The following is a 15626-nucleotide window of genomic DNA, read 5'->3' as shown; positions in this document are numbered from 1 at the left end:
GGATCTGAGAAGAACTGGAGTTGAGATTCTTCCCCCAGTGGCCTGGGCCTAGCAGGGGAGGGTCGTGGGCTGTAGCACCTCCCACAGCGCGGCCAGGCCTCCACTCCTTGAGCAGGGGGAGCGGGGGTGAAGTTGAGCCGGGATTAGCAGGAGTCGGGAGGGAGGCTCCTAGACCTGCAGAGAAAGGGGTGCGATAGGCAAAGGCACCATGCCTCTGCGGGATGAAACCCTCCGAGAGGTGTGGGCTTCTGACAGGTCTGGAAGACCCCGATTTCGTGGCACCTGAACCCTGGGGGGCCTAGATGGAGGGGCTGAGTGGGATGGGGAGGGAAGGGGAAGGGAGACAGGCTGATCCCTTTGCTACCCTCAGTGGGCACGAAGAAGAAAGCCTGAGCCCGGAGGCCCCACGGCGCCCCAAACAGGTATGCCACCCCACTTGGAAAGGAAGCAGAAAGATGTCCCCACTGTGCGTAAACCCACGCAGGGTAGGGGTTCTAGGAGTGGGACAGGTCCCCCTTAGCAGGGTCTGGAGATATGGGGGGAGAAAGGGCTGTTTGGGGGCTTGGGGTTTCCAGGGAAAGAATTGGGACTTTGGAGCATTGGATATGGCCACGATGCATGGAAGGGGTCATCCTGCCTCACTCCAAGAAGGGGGCTGCAGTTCCCCCCGGATAATCTGCGGTTATTTCTGGCGGCTCAAGGGATTAGAGGGAGATGGGCAGGCCTCAGCGCCCCCCTTTCCTTCCTCGCCCTCCTCTTGACCCCCGTTCCTCAGCGACCGGCCCCGGCACAGAGGCTAAGGAAGAAGAGGACAGAGGCCCCCGAATCCCCCTGCCCCACGGGATCCAAGCCCCGGAAGCCCGGAGGTGGGCGGGGTGCAGACCCCGGGTGGACCCCCAGGGTGTGGGCTGCAGAAGGGAGGGGCTTGAGGGCCGGCGCGGGTGTCGCGGAGCCCTGGAACGGGGGGCGGGGGGGGGGGGAGGAGGGGGCGGGGAGTGATGAGCGGGGAGGGATTGGGGTTGGGGTTGGGGTTGGTGTAGAAGGGGGTGGGGTTGGGGTAGAAGGGGGTGGGAAGCTGAATGGAAGCCCGGGAGAAGTGTTGAAAGTGGAAACCCAAGCCCAGGGGAGAACCCTAGGGTGAGGAGCCCGAGGGGGCGCGCCCAGGCTTGGGGGTAGCGGGTAGAGGCGCTGCCTCACGGACCCGCGGATGGGACCCTGTCTGAACCCCGCATCTCGGCTCAGCTGGGCGGAGGGGGAGGCCGCGGGAGGAGCCTTCCCCAGACCCAGCCCAGGCCCGGGCGCCGCAGACGGTCTACGCCAGGTTCCTCAGGGATCCCGAGGCCAAGAAGCGCGACCCTCGGGAAACCTTTCTAGTAGCCCGTGCCCCAGACGCGGAGGACGGTGAGAGAGGGCCCCAGGGACGCGGGTGAGGGGGCGGTGGAGCTAAGGAGAGAAGGGGCTGGCTGGACGGGAACGGCCCAGAGAGGCAGAAAACAACTGTAGTCAAACAGCCCCCACTTTTCTGGCCTTGTCTTTCAGCCAGGTATTGTGCTGAGCACCAACTATGAGAGGGTGCTTTGTTCCCCCCCACCACCATTGTACAGATGGAGAAACTGAGTCATAGAGCCGTTAAGGGTTTTTGCCTTAAACAGCAGTTAAGAGCCAGAAGTAGCCCAGATGGGTCTGACTCAAGGTCAGAAACAGACAAGGTCAGGGAGAAGCACAGTGGATGCAGGGAGAAGGGGAAACAAGAGGGAAGGGGAGCGTGTGAGGAGAGGAGGGTCTCAGGAAGAGAGAGGGAGGGCATTTCCCCAGGACAGGATTCCTCTAACCCCAGCCACTCCCCTGACTTGCAGACCCTGAAGGCTGCCAGTCACCCTCATTCTTCTGGGAAGGTGCCAGTTCTCCGGTTCTTGTTTCAGAAGGGCAGGCTCCCCTCCTGGTGCCCATGCACCACTTCCCAGCAATCTGGAGGGACTGGGCTCCCCAGATAAGGAGGGCCTGGCTCAAACCCCCATTATGAAGAGTTTCTACCTACAGAGGAGAAGGAGGAAGAGGAGGACGAGGATGACGAGGAAGAGGAGGCTGAGGAAAAGAAAGAGAAAATCCTTCTGCCTCCCAAGAAGCCCCTGAGAGAGAAGAGCTCTGCAGACCTGAAGGAGAGGAGGGCCAAGGCCCAGGGCCCAAGGGGTGGGTGCTGAGGGTGCTGAGAGAGCTCACAGGGAAGCAGAACAGCCCTGTCCTTGGAGGGCTTGGCGTCTCACTGAGACAAAGCGATTGAGGCCTCAAAATGAACCCAGTGCTGTGACCCGAGGGTTTTTCCTCTGATGATTTCTCCCCCCGATGGTCCTTAAGGACATAGACCAATATATGCCCCCACCCCTGGCCCCACTGCCCCTGCCCCTTGAGCTCTGTGAGGCAGAGGAGGACAGAGGATTCTAGTTTTCTTTGTTATTTTTGTTAAGTTTTTGTTTTAACTCGATGGAAATTGTTATCATTTTTATAAAAGTATCAAAGTGATTACAGTAAAAAGAAATCAATGAATCAATGCTGTGATGGCGTCCTGGCCTGGGCACCTTACCTGATAGGGACCAGCAGCCTGGCCTAGAGCTAGGACCTTGGGCCTGAGGAAGGGATAGCACACTCTGTAGCGGTGACCAGAGAAGGTTTCCTGGAGGACACGGGACAAAAGGCAGGATTCAGAGGCTCGGTTAGAAGGCCTGGTGTTCATTCATTCGGGAACTGCTTGTTAAGCTCCTGGTCTTTGTCCAGAGCTTTTTTGGCCTCAGGGAAAGAAAAACCAAGATGAGCAGAAGTCAATACAAAAATTAGCCAGGGGTGGTGGCGCGCGCCTGTAATCCCAACTACTTGGGCGGCTGAGGCACAAGAATCACTTGAACCCCAGAGGTGGAGGTTGCAGTGAGCCGAGATCCTGCCACTGCATTCCAGCCTGGGCAACAGCGAGACTGTCTCAAAAAAACAAAAGAGAGAAAAGAAAAAGAAGGCAGGCTGTGGGCCCCTGTCAAGCTTTCAGCCTCCCTGGGGACTATAGGGAGGACAAGAGGGTTGGAAGGCAGCCTTCAGCCCCAGTAGACACCTTCTTTGCCTGACCCCCATCTTCCATTTCCAGGAGACCCAGGAAGCCCTGACCCCCCACCGAAACCTCTGCGTGTTAGGAATAAGGAAGCCCCAGCAGGGGAGGGGACCAAGATGAGAAAGACCAAGAAGAAAGGTGAGCCCAGCCTAGGGAGGAACAGGGCACTCTAGCTGCGGTGGGGGTTGTGACGCTTTCACATCCACACATGCAGGATCTGGGGAGGCCGACAAGGACCCCTCAGGGAGCCCAGCCAGTGCGAGGAAGAGCCCAGCAGCCATGTTTCTGGTTGGGGAAGGCAGTCCTGACAAGAAAGCCCTGAAGAAGAAAGGTGGATGGCAAGGGCTTCTGGTGTGGTGACATCTTGAGGTGGTCCTGGGGGCGGGGAGCTGGAGGGTCCTTACAGCATACGGGACAGTGCTAGGTAAGGAGTTTGCGGGGTCTAGAGTCAGACAACGTGTGGGGCATCTTGACCCCCGCTTTGATAGCTGTGTGGTCTCAGGCAGGTGTCTTAGCCTTTCTGGGCTCTAATAATAACATGGGGTCGACTCTCTTGTGGTTGTGGGGAGCATCCAAGTGACACATGGGTGTTGGAAGCACTTTGCAAATCAGGGTGAGGAGTTCACAGCCTTGTTTCCCCCTCCATGCTCAGGCACTCCCAAAGGCGGGAGGAAGGAGGAAGAAGAGGAGGAGGAGACAGCTACGGTGACAAAGAACAGCAATCAAAAGGGCAAAGCCAAAGGAAAAGGCAAAAAGGTTGGGGCCCAGAGGGGCAGGGGGCTGAGGTCCCTTCAGGGAGCAGAGGCAGGGGCCTGGACTTGGGAGCCTAGAGGGTGGGGGCTTGGAGCCACTTGAGGTTAGAACCTTGGCTCCCCCTCTTGTGACAGGATATAAGGACAAAGGAAACCAGGTTTGTGCAAACAGAGGAGGCGTTTGTGGGGTCACCAGGCTAGGACTGGCCATGCAAGGGCCTTATGTCATCTGGGCTCTCTGAGGCCTGCCCTCTGGGGCACAACCATCAGACAGCCAGAGATGCCCCCACGCCCCCAGCATGTTTTCTGTGCTGGGGAGGAGGAGCACACAGGCAGAGAGGCAGATGAGGACTGACTGACAGTCAGCTGCACCAGTTGTTAAAATGTTTCCACCCTACTGCCCTGAGCTCCCTAGGCGCTTTCACTCACCTTACCCAGGACCTCCCAACCTCCCAGCAACTAAACACTCCAGCAACGAAAGGGTTAACACTGCCCATCCGGGGCCTCCCAGTTTCTCCTCCAAGCTTACCAGTAGGCATCTCCATGGTGAACAGGTTGTTAAATATTTTGAATATTGCCCCTGCTCCCAAACAGGACTCAGACACCAACACACAAAAGCTGGAGTAAGCAGGAGAGGGAGGTCCAACTGAGAGAAAGTAACAAAAGTCTTCAAGGAACAGGTTTCCCCCGGTGGGGAGATCACCACAAGGACAGGGCCTGGATTTTAGCTTATTAGTTTGTGCAGGAGTGGTCAGGTCTAGGGGGACTGATTCACATTAACCAAGATCACCAGATGCTGATGTACAAACTGAAAGGCCAGTTTACTGTCTCCCAGGGGGGAATGTAACTGCAGAACAGCCTTCAGTACAGTAGGCTCTTGAAATTTGCAGCTGCTGAAGTGTTTGAATAAGTTCTGGCTTTCTCCACATCGTGTTCCAAACATAGTCTTTTGTTTCCCAAGTTTCTTCTGGAACAACCTAGAGTAGAGAACAGGTGATCACTTGTCCCTGAGCTGAGGGTTCACTGCTCTACATCAGCCTCCCTTAAACACACTGCAAACCTGTGCTCAACAAAAATGGCCATGGCCAGGCAAAGTGGCTCACGCCTGTAATCCCAGAACTTTCAGAGGAGGAGGCAGATGGGTCACTTGAAGTCAGGAGTTCGAAACCAGCCTGGTGAATAGTAGAGATGGTGAAACCCCATCTCTACTAAAAATACAAAAATTATCGGGGCATGGTGATGCGCACCTGTAGTCCCAGCTACTTAGGAGGATGAGGCAGGAGAATCACTTGAACCCAGGAGGTGGAGGTTGCAGCAAGCCGAGATCACGCCACTGCATTCCAGCCTGGGCGACAAGAGCAAGGCTCCATCTGAAAAAAATAAAAAATAAATTTAAAAAAACGGCCAACCACAGCACATCTTCGTGGATTCTTCGTGGCTCCCAAATAGCACTGAACCCTCAAATGCACACACCCAGGCTGGCAGTCCATGCTTGCCCCTGTTGGAAAAGTTGGGCTTAGACTCTTGGCTCCCTTCCTGTGAGGGATAGAACATGAGGACAAAGGGCACCAGGTTTGTGAGAACAGAAGGGGCTGTTGTGGGGTCACCAGGCCACCCTAGGGCTTTATGTCACCAAATTGTTCTTAGGAGTTTCTCAATGAGCAAAGTGAGCTTACATATTCATTCATGTATTAACTATGCATTGCTATGTAACAAATCACCCCAAACTGAGTATCTTAAAACATTTACTTTCTTATTCAATTTCTGAGAGCCAGAAATCTAGGAGTGGCTTAGCAGAGTAGTTCTGGCTCAGGGTCTCGGAGGAAGTTGCAGTCAAAATGTCAGCTGGGGTTTCAGTCACTCTGAAGCCTTCACTGGAAATGAAGGATCCACTTCTAAAATAGCTCCCTGTGGTAGATGTTAGCTGGAGATCTCAGTTCCTTCCTACAGGGACCTCTCCTGGAGGCTGCTTGAGTGTTCTTTTTTTTTTTTTTTTTTTGCTTGAGTGTTCTTATGGCATGGCAGCCGACTTCTCCCAAAGTCCAAGAGACAGACAGCCATATAGAAGCCACAATATCTTTTATGACTTAACCCTTGGAAGTGGCCCATGATCACTTCTGCCATATTCTACTGGTCACAGGGACCAACCCTGGTATGCAGTGGGAGGAGACTACACAAAGGCACAAATACCAGGAGACAAGGATCATTGGGCGCCATCTTATGATAATGAATATCATCTTGACTATGGTATTCATTATTTACCATATGCTAACAATAAGAGTGGCAGCTAACACTTCCATAGTGCTTAGAACACAGCAGTCCATTCTGTTAGCCCCACTTCACTGCCTGAGACAGTGTGCAAAGGAGGGAAGGTCTTTCTAAAGGCTCTGGACCTCATAGGAGACTTGACAGAACTCACGCCCCAGCCCCACCTCTTACTAGTTATGTGAACTTGGGCAAGTGACTTAACTTCTCTAAGCCTCAGCTTCTTCATCTGTACAATGGGGATGACTACCACAGTGGGGTGATAAGAGGATGAAATGAGTAAATATTTCGAAAGTACTTGAAACTATGGCACCCTGATAGAATTTATGCAAGCATTTGTTAAATACATAGGTAAGGTCTGTCCCAGGTATCCACCCCTACTATACCTACTTCTCAGATGAGAAAATTGAGTTACAGTGTGGTGAAACTTAACAGTTAAGACAGTTAGTAGTGAAACTAGGATTTGAACCTAGACAGTCTGGCTCCAGAGTGTGTGCTCCTATCCACAAGCTAAGCAGAATAAAAATAAATCACAGAGCTCCCCAGAGCCTCCTAACCTGGCCGTGCCGGGCTGCCAGGGAGCATGAGGGGCAGTGGCTTTCCAGCCTCCAGGGATGCGGCCCCTGCTCTAGCCAGCCTCTCTGTTCTCTCTGCACACAGAAAGCGGTGAGTTGTCCTGCCGAGCTGCCCGTGTCTCAGCACTGGGACCTGCTGGGGGCGGGGGAGCTGGTGCTCTGGGGCTGATGTACCCTCTGCCCCCACCCAGAAGGAGGAGAGGGCCCCGTCTCCCCCTGTGGAGGTGGACGAACCCCGGGAGTTTGTGCTCCGGCCTGCCCCCCAGGGCCGCACGGTGCGCTGCCGGCTGACCCGGGACAAAAAGGGCATGGATCGAGGCATGTATCCCTCCTACTTCCTGCACCTGGACACGGAGAAGAAGGTGGGTGGGGAGAGGCAGCAGAGGAGGGAGTGTGGAGGGGTCCGGGATGGGGGCCACGGGACAAACGAGCCTGCTTTCTCCCTGCAGATCACCTCCATCCCTTCCCACCTTCTCTTCCCATCCTCTCACCTGTCTCCCCTTTTCCCCAGGTGTTCCTCTTGGCTGGCAGGAAACGAAAACGGAGCAAGACAGCCAATTACCTCATCTCCAGCGACCCTACCAATCTGTCCCGAGGAGGGGAGAATTTCATCGGGAAGCTGAGGTGGGGCTGGGCTTCCTGGGGCTGGGGGGGCTTGGGTCAGCAAAAGGCCATAGCCAGTCATCTCTGTCCTGCTGTGCCTGGCAGAGCACCCACCACATTGGGCACCCTGGAAACGTCCCCCTAGGGCCTCTCACTTTGATGTACATAGATCATTTGGGGAGCTTGTTAAAATGGTTGAGTGTGTGGGGTGGGCCTGGGAGTCTACATTTTTAATGAGCACCCAGGCGATGCCCACACTGCTGCCAGCCCAGGGCCTCACTTGGAGCAGGGCATAAGTTCTACGAGGGCAGGCACTGTGCCTGCCTTGTTTAGGGCTGAATTCCTAGCACTGAACACATATTAGCTACTCAACAAGTATTTACTGATCAAGTGAATGAACATATATTCAGCACTATCCTGTGCTGTCTTCCCATACCTCTCATCTAATCCTCACCACAAATCTGAGAGCTGAAGAAAGGGGATGCCTGAGTCAGGCCTTATTTCTTATATGTATGTATTTAGGCTGGGCACAGTGGCTCATGCCTGTAATCCCAGCATTTTGGGAGGCCAAGGCGGGTGGATTACCTGAGGGCAGGAGTCCGAGATCAGCCTGGCCAACATGGTGAAACCCCGTCTCTACTAAAAATACAAAAATTAGCCAGGTGTGGTGGCATGCACCTGGAGTCCCAGCTACCTGGGAGGCTGAGGTGGGAGAATCTCTTGAACCCAAGAGGGGGAGGTTGCAGTGAGCTGGGTCATGCCACTGCACTTCCAGCCTGGGCGACAGACCAAGACCCTGTCTCAAAAATAAATGAATAAATACATGTATGTATTTAACAAAACTTTTATAAGGCCTATTTATGTGTCAGGTGTAATTCTAAGTCACTTCCAGGCCAGGCGTGGTGGCTCACACCTGTAATCCCAGCACTTTGGGAGGCCGAGGTGGGCGGATCACAAGGTCAGGAGATCAAGACCATCCTGGCTAACACAGTGAAACCCCGTCTCTACTAAAAATACAAAAAAAAAAAATTAGCCCAGCGTGGTGGCAGGCCCTGTAGTCCCAGTTACTTGGGAGGCTGAGGCAGGAGAATGGCGTGAACCCAGGAGGAGGAGCTTGCAGTGAGCAGAGATCACGCCACTGCACTCCAGCCTGGGTGACAGAGTGAGACTCTGTCTCAAAAAAATAAAGAAAAAAAAAGTCACTTCCAAATGTTAACCCATTCAATCCTCTTATTGTCCAAATGAGGGAAATGCTGTTGCTCAGCCCATTTTATAGATGGGGAAGTTGGGGCTCAGAGAGTTTAAATACCTTGCCTAAGATCTCACAGCTAGTAATAGTAAGAGATGGAGTTGGGATTTTAACATTGCCTAGTCTCCTTGTAGATTCAGCCCTTTTTTTTTGTTTTGGAGACCGGGTCTTACTCTGTCGCCCACGCTGGAGTGCAGTGATGTGATTATGGCCATGGCTCACTGCAGCCTCGACCTCCCAGGCTCAAGTGATCCTCCCACCTTAGCCTCCTGAGTAGCTGGGACTACAGGCACATGCCACCGTGCCTAGATAATTTGGCAGGTGGGGGGCAGAGGGCGGGTGTTTTTTGTAGAGACGGGGTTGCCTGCCATGTTGCCCAGGCTGGTTTCCAACTCCTGGACTCAAGCAATCCTCCCTCCTCTGACTCCCAAAGTGCTGGGATTACAAGCTTGAGCCACCATGCCCTGGGTTGGGCCAGCATTTAAAAGGACCTCTGCATAAGGGGGAAGCCTGGGGCAGGGGACATGAATTGCTCAGTCCTAAGACACCCCCACCCTTGTAGGAAGCTCTCTAAACTGCTTGGCTGTGTGGAAGGGGCCTGAGGCAGGGATGTAGGATCCCCTCAGCCCCTCCTCAAGCTCTACCCTGCTTGCAGGTCCAACCTCCTGGGGAACCGCTTCACGGTCTTTGACAACGGGCAGAACCCACAGCGTGGGTACAGCACTAATGTGGCAAGCCTTCGGCAGGAGCTGGCAGCTGTGATCTATGTGAGGACTCCACCTGTCCCCCATGCCAGGCGGCTCCCCTTACAGGGGCTGGCCTCACAGGCATCTGTTTCCTTCCCAGGAAACCAACGTGCTGGGCTTCCGTGGCCCCCGGCGCATGACCGTCATCATTCCTGGCATGAGTGCAGAGAATGAGAGGGTCCCCATCCGGCCCCGAAATGTGAGCTCCGCACCTCCCTGGCCCCTGGCTCCGTATGTGAGAAACAGGGGAGTCAGGGCTCAGCTTAGGAAATAGCCAACTCCCTGAGCATGTTCATCACCCTCCAACACAAATTCATTCTGGCCACCTAGAGAATAGACTTGGGCTTTTTGTAATTGAATTCACTGAAAAACCACAATAGGCTTTTTGGTTGTTTTGGGAGTTTACATCAAATTCATATATTACATCCATTCATATCTTAATTGACCACACATATTGAGTGCCAAGTATTATCCTAGGCACCTGGAAGACATCAGTGGACAAAACAAAGATCTGCCCCCCTGGGCTGGGCGTGATGGCTCACGCCTGTAATCCCAGCACTTTAGGAGGCCAAGATGGGCGGATCACGAGGTCAGGAGATCAAGACCATCCTGGCTAACACGGTGAAACGCTGTCTCTACTAAAATTACAAAAAAATTAGCCGGGCGTGGTGGCGGGCGCCTATAGTCCCAGCTACTCGGGAGGCTGAGGCAGGAGAATGGCGTGAACCTGGGAGGCGGAGCTTGCAGTAAGCCGAGATCGTGCCACTGCACTCCAGCCTGTGCGACAGAGCGAGACTCTGCCTCAAAAACAAAACAAAACAAAACAAAAAAAGATCTGCCCCCTTGAAGCTGGCATTCAAGTGGGAGGAGAGTGACAGTAGACAATAATCGTGATAAATAAGTAAATTATGGAGCATCCTGGAAGGTGGTAAGTGCTATGGTGAAAAACGTCAGACCAGGTGCAGCAGCTCACACCTGTAACCCCAGCACTTTGGGAGGCCAAGGTGGGCGGATCACTTGAGGTCAGGAGTTCGAGACCAGCCTGGCCAACATGGCTAAACCCCGTCTCTACTAAATATACAAAAATTAGCCGGGCGTGGTGGCGGGCACCTGTAATCTCACATGTTTACTCAGGAGGCTGACTCAGGGAGTATTTCTTGAACCCGGGAGGCAGAGGTTGCAGTGAGGCAAGATCACGCCACTGCACTCCAGCCTGGGCAACAGAGCGAGACTCCGTCTCAAAAATAAAAAAAATGTTGCCGGCCATGGTGGCTCACGCTTGTGACCCCAGCATTTTGGGAGGCCAAGCCGGGCAGATCACAAGGTCAGGAGTTCAAGACCAGCCTGGCCAACATGGTAAAATCCCATCTCTACTAAAAATACAAAAATTAACTGGGCGTGGTGACAGGCGCCTGTAATCCCAGCTACTCAGGAGGCTGAGGCAGGAGACTCACTTGAACCCCGGAGGCAGAGGTTGCAGTGAGCCAAGATCATGCCACTGCACTCCAGCCTGGGTGACAGAGCTAGACTCCATCTCAAAATAAATAAATAAATAATAAAAAATAAAAATAAAAAATTTAAAAAGAAAAAAGTCAAACAGGGGAAGGGAGATGACAAGTGTGTAAGTCTCAATATTAAATATGGTTGTCAAAGCGGACCTCAATGAGAAGGTGAGGGTGTGAGCCTACAGATATCCGGGGGAAGAGTACCTGGGCAGTGGGAAGAGCCAGTGCAAAGGTCCTGTGGCAGGAGGGGGCCTGGTGGGCTGGAGGAACCACCAGGTGACCAGTGTGGCTGGAGGGAGAGGAGGTCAGAGAAGTGAGGGTAAGGGGTAGACAGGGCCTGTAAAACTGATTTTTGCTCTGAGAGAAATGGGAAGCCACAGCAGGGTTTTGAGTAAAGGAGTGACATGATTTGTTTTTGTTTTTGTTTTTTTTTTGAGATGAAGTCTCGCTCCGTAACCCAGGCTGGAGTGCAATGGCCTGATCACAACTCACTGCAACCTCTACTTCCCAGGTTCAGGAGATTTTCCTGCCTCAGCCTCTCGAGTAGCTGGGATTACAGGTGCATACCACCACGCCCAGCTAATTTTTGTATTTTCAGTAGACGGGGTTTCGCCATGATGGCCAGGCTGGTCTTGAACTCCTGACCTCAAGTGACCCACCTGCCTCTGCCTCCCAAAGTGCTAGGATTACAGGCCTGAGCCACTGTGCCCAGCTTTTTTTTTTTTTTTTTTTTTTTTGAGACTGAGTCTCACTCTGGGTCTCACTCCAGCCCAGCCTAGAGTACAGTGGTATGATCATGGCTTACTGCAGCCTCGACCTCCTGGCTTCAAACAGTGCTGCTTCCTGCCTCAGCCTCTCATGTAGCTGAGACCCTAGGCACATGCCACCATACCTGGCTAGTTTTTTGTAGAGCCAGGGTCTCACTTTGTTGCCCAGGCTGGTCTTAAATTCCTGAAGTGATCCTCTCGTCTTGGCCTCTCAAAGTGTTGGGATTATATGCGTGAGCCATCGTGCTTGGCATGACTTGTATTTTAAAAAGCAAAGGTTGTTTTGCGTGTGTGTGTGTGTGTGTGTGAGTTTAAGATGGAGAGATGTTCTGGAGAGACGTGTCAGTCCCGTGCTCTGCTCTTTAGCACTGCAGGTCCAGTGAGTCTAGGATTTAAGAGACTCTGAGTGACTCGCATGCCCCATCCTCACAGGAGACTGATGTCATTTTACTCATTTACAATGAAAGATAATACCCCGTCAGCTGATCACACATCCTTCCCTGCTGGAAAGTCACAGCCCAGGCTGATCTGCAGGGCACCAGTCATGGGAGGCTCAGTCTTGAGGGTTCACTCAGCCTGTGGGCCCCACAGTTGCCCCTCCCATGCCTGGAATAAACACACAAATTCCCCAGAGGCAGCATCTCCTGCCCTTGTTTGGGCCCAGTAAGAAATGCCTGGTGCTGTTTTGGGTCCCTCTTCTGCCAATTACAGTGCAGTGGGAGGAATGGTAAGAGCAAGGTGTCATGGAAGCTCAGAGCTGAGACATCTAAATCAGATGGGGGGTCAAGAAGGCTTCTTGGAGGTGATCTTGAGTGGACTCACTCTAATCCATGAACGTGAGCAGGCGACAAGGAAACTCAGGAAAGAAAGATCTTAAGGGCACATTATCCAGAACCTGCTCCTTCCTTTCAGAAACTCTCCTCCAAGTACACTTTCTCTTAACTGCAATTTACCTATCTATCTCCCCAGCTCAACTGTGTGCCCTTTGCAGGTCCGAGATTGGCTCATCCTGTTATTAGGTACTGGTGTGTGTCTGTCTCCTAAGACCGCCTGGGTACCAGTGGCATGGAGCACCTATGTGCCAGATGCCCCTTGCCATTTTCCAGCCCCCCGCTTTGACATCCCAGAGACAAAGCCCCATTCTCACAGATGTGAGCCCGGTCCGCAAGGATGCCACAGATGCCAAGCCTATTCTCAGATACCCTAATGGATGAAGATGTCCAGGCCGCACTCCTGCGCACACATGCCCAGGCCCCTTCTCCAGTCAGTCCTGAGCCATCTCAGCCACCTCTAACTGTCCTCTCCCTGTCTGCTCCCCTGGGGCACCCCAGGCTAGTGACGGCCTGCTGGTGCGCTGGCAGAACAAGACGCTGGAGAGCCTCATTGAACTGCACAACAAGCCACCTGTCTGGAACGATGACAGCGGCTCCTACACCCTCAACTTCCAAGGCCGGGTCACCCAGGCCTCAGTCAAGAACTTCCAGATTGTCCACGCTGATGACCGTGAGTACCTGAGGGCCCAGCTCTGGCTCTTCTCCACCACCCCCAGGATGCCGACCCTCATTCAAGGTCCCCTCACCCCCTCACACACACACACACACCAGCCTTTATCCCGAGAGCTGGGACATCCCACAAGATCACTCTCTCCTCCATAGGCACTGACACTGTGCTCTCAGGAGCCTCAGATATTCTAAGCAGGTGTCTTGGGGCTCATCACTCCAGGTTCCCATTCCAGCATTGGCCAGAGCAGTGGGTTAGATACTGGGACATTCTGGATAAGATTGTGTTGAAGGGAGGGTTGAGCTCCTAGAGTCTGAAAACCACTGACAGCCCAACTCCTCTTTGTTCAAAGAGGGTGCTGAGGCTCAGAGAGGGCAGCCCTTTGCCCAGAGTCTCTCAGCAACTTCAGGAAGTTACACTGGCCCTCGAAATTTATTTCACAAAACTTACACAGTGCTTACTATGTGCCAGGCACTGTTCTCAGGATTTTACAGATACTGAATCATTAAATCCCTTCAACATCCCTGTGAGGAGTGCCATTATTATCCTTATTTGGCAGGAAACTAAGGCACAGGGAGGTTAAGCAACTTGCCCACAGTCACATCACTAGTAGGAGGTAGAGTGGACAGTCTGGATCTCCAGTGGCCATGCTCTTAACCTCTTCAAGATGGTTGCCTTTTAGGGGCAGGGAATATTAAGCATTTTTGAGTGCCTATTCTGTGTCTTCTCTCAAGTGAGGTCGAAGGACTACCCCGGAAGAGTCAGGGAAACAAGGTGTCCCTGTTACAAGCCTTGGTTGGAAAGGCTTCCTTCCCACTAGGGTGAGGAAGTTTGGGGATGGAAGGGTATCTCCCATAGGTCTCTGGGTTCACAGGGTTGGACCAACATTGAGCGAGCCCCAACTCCATCCTAGGGATGTGCCCCCAGTGCCACCTGTCCTGTGGCTGTGAAACTGCTCTCCAGTTTCTGGTGGAGCCTGGTCCACCTGAGTTTGGGGGTATTTTTAGCAACTTCCTGTCCCTATGGATGCTGGGGGAGGTGCTGAGGTTGGGGCTGGGAACCTGGATCATTGAAGGGAGAGGTGCCCAGTGAGGCTGAGGAAGGGGACCAGGGGTGGAGCTGGGGTCTAAGGTGGGACTTCGTGGCTGGGGATAGGAGGAAAGAATGTGGCCAGAAACAACAAACAACTTGGGAAGGAAGAATTCTGGGCTTGGATAAATTTGACAGGGTCCTATAGTTAATCAGGTGCGGGCTCTAGGCATGGCCTGTGGCAGCAGCAGACAAGGCAAGGTCCCTGCCCCCAGGAGATTATAGTGTGACTGCAAAGCCACGTGGTGCTGGTGTGGAGTGAGATAGGAAGAAGGGATGGGTGTTGAGTAACTGAGATGGTGGCTGAGGGTTGGAGCCCCAAGGCAAGGGACAGACTGCCCCCAAGGTTGAGGGCACTGTCTGCCAGGATGGGGGTCCAAGGAGGTCTCGGGCCGCCCCCACCCCGTCTTGTGTCCATAGCCGACTATATCGTGCTGCAGTTCGGCCGCGTGGCGGAGGACGCCTTCACCCTAGACTACCGGTACCCGCTGTGCGCCCTGCAGGCCTTCGCCATCGCCCTCTCCAGTTTCGACGGGAAGCTGGCCTGCGAGTGACCCCAGCAGCCCCTCACCGCCCCCAGAGCCCGTCAGCGTGGAGGAAAGGATTCAGTGGAGGCTGGCAGGGTCCCTCCAGCAAAGCCCCCGCGGAAAACTGCTCCTGTGTCGGGGCTGACCCCTCACTGCCTCTCGGTGACCTCCGTCCGCTCCCCAGCCTGGCACGGGCCGAGGCAGGAGGAGCCCGGACGGCGGGTAGGACGGAGATGAAGAACATCTGGAGTTGGAGCCGCACATCTGGTCTCGGAGCTCGCCTGCGCCGCTGTGCCCCCCTCCTCCCCGCGCCCCAGTCACTTCCTGTCCGGGAGCAGTAGTCAGTGTTGTTTTAACCTCCCCTCTCCCCGGGACTGCGCTAGGGCTCCGAGGAGCTGGGGTGGGCTAGGAGGAGGGGGTAGGTGATGGGGGACGACGGCCAGGCACCCACATCCCCAATAAAGCCGCGTCCTTGGCCAAGCGGAGCGGTGGTTCCTCAGCGCGTGCGGAGAACTAGGCGGCAGGAGGCGTCCGAGGCGCGGGCTGGAAGCCTCAACCTCCGCCCCACTCCCGCCCAGGCCCCGGGCGCTCCCGCGTCCCCTCCCCGCGCCCGTCGCGGGTCCTACCGAAACTCGGCGGCCGCGCAGCGTCAAGACGCCCCCCGCGGGGGCCCGGGGAGCCGGGGCGAAAGGGAGGGTCCCGGAGGTCGGGGAAGAGGGAGAAAGGGAGAAGAAATTCGAGAAACTAGCCACGCGGGGAGAACCAGACAAACCAGGTCCCGGCAGGGAGGGCGCAGCCGCCAGGGCGGAGCCGGGTCTGGGGCCCCGGGAGTGGGGGGCAGGCCCGCGAGCTGGAGGGTACGCTCCGCCTCGGCGGCTCGGGACTAGGGTGGAGGCGCCGGGAGCCCCGGGGCCCGTGCGCTCCAGCTCTGCCGGGCTCCTCGTGACGCGGCAC

General features: G+C 54.6%; 1 protein-coding gene across 1 annotated transcript; it reads left to right on the top strand.

Annotated features, from left to right (window-relative positions):
* The first annotated feature begins 302 nt into the window (after nucleotides 1–302).
* Nucleotides 303–15600, top strand: TULP1 (TUB like protein 1). The gene is made up of 14 exons (XM_002816793.6): nucleotides 303–422; nucleotides 776–866; nucleotides 1243–1401; nucleotides 2041–2190; nucleotides 3131–3232; nucleotides 3309–3425; nucleotides 3747–3850; nucleotides 6772–6777; nucleotides 6878–7048; nucleotides 7198–7310; nucleotides 9194–9305; nucleotides 9385–9483; nucleotides 12888–13059; nucleotides 14566–15600. The coding sequence occupies exons 1-14, from the start codon at nucleotides 303–305 to the stop codon at nucleotides 14697–14699; spliced, it is 1650 nt and encodes a 549-aa protein (XP_002816839.3). The 3' UTR covers nucleotides 14700–15600.
* Nucleotides 15601–15626: the final 26 nt, after the last annotated feature.

Source organism: Pongo abelii, chromosome 5 (genome assembly GCF_028885655.2).
Source record: "Pongo abelii isolate AG06213 chromosome 5, NHGRI_mPonAbe1-v2.0_pri, whole genome shotgun sequence".
Lineage (NCBI taxonomy): Eukaryota > Metazoa > Chordata > Mammalia > Primates > Hominidae > Pongo > Pongo abelii.
The sequence above is the reverse complement of the archived record's forward strand: the minus strand, read 5'-3'. Positions and strand labels throughout refer to the sequence as shown.

What these genes read in the sequence shown, in the direction of transcription:
- TULP1 (XM_002816793.6), top strand. Translation starts at nt 303, where the DNA reads ATGGAGGGGCTGAGTGGGATGGGGAGGGAAGGGGAAGGGAGACAGGCT. An exon ending in CCCCACGGCGCCCCAAACAG is followed by an intron (nt 423 to 775) that starts GTATGCCACCCC and finishes CCCGTTCCTCAG; the next exon opens with CGACCGGCCCCGGCACAGAG. An exon ending in AATTTCATCGGGAAGCTGAG is followed by an intron (nt 7,311 to 9,193) that starts GTGGGGCTGGGC and finishes CCCTGCTTGCAG; the next exon opens with GTCCAACCTCCTGGGGAACC.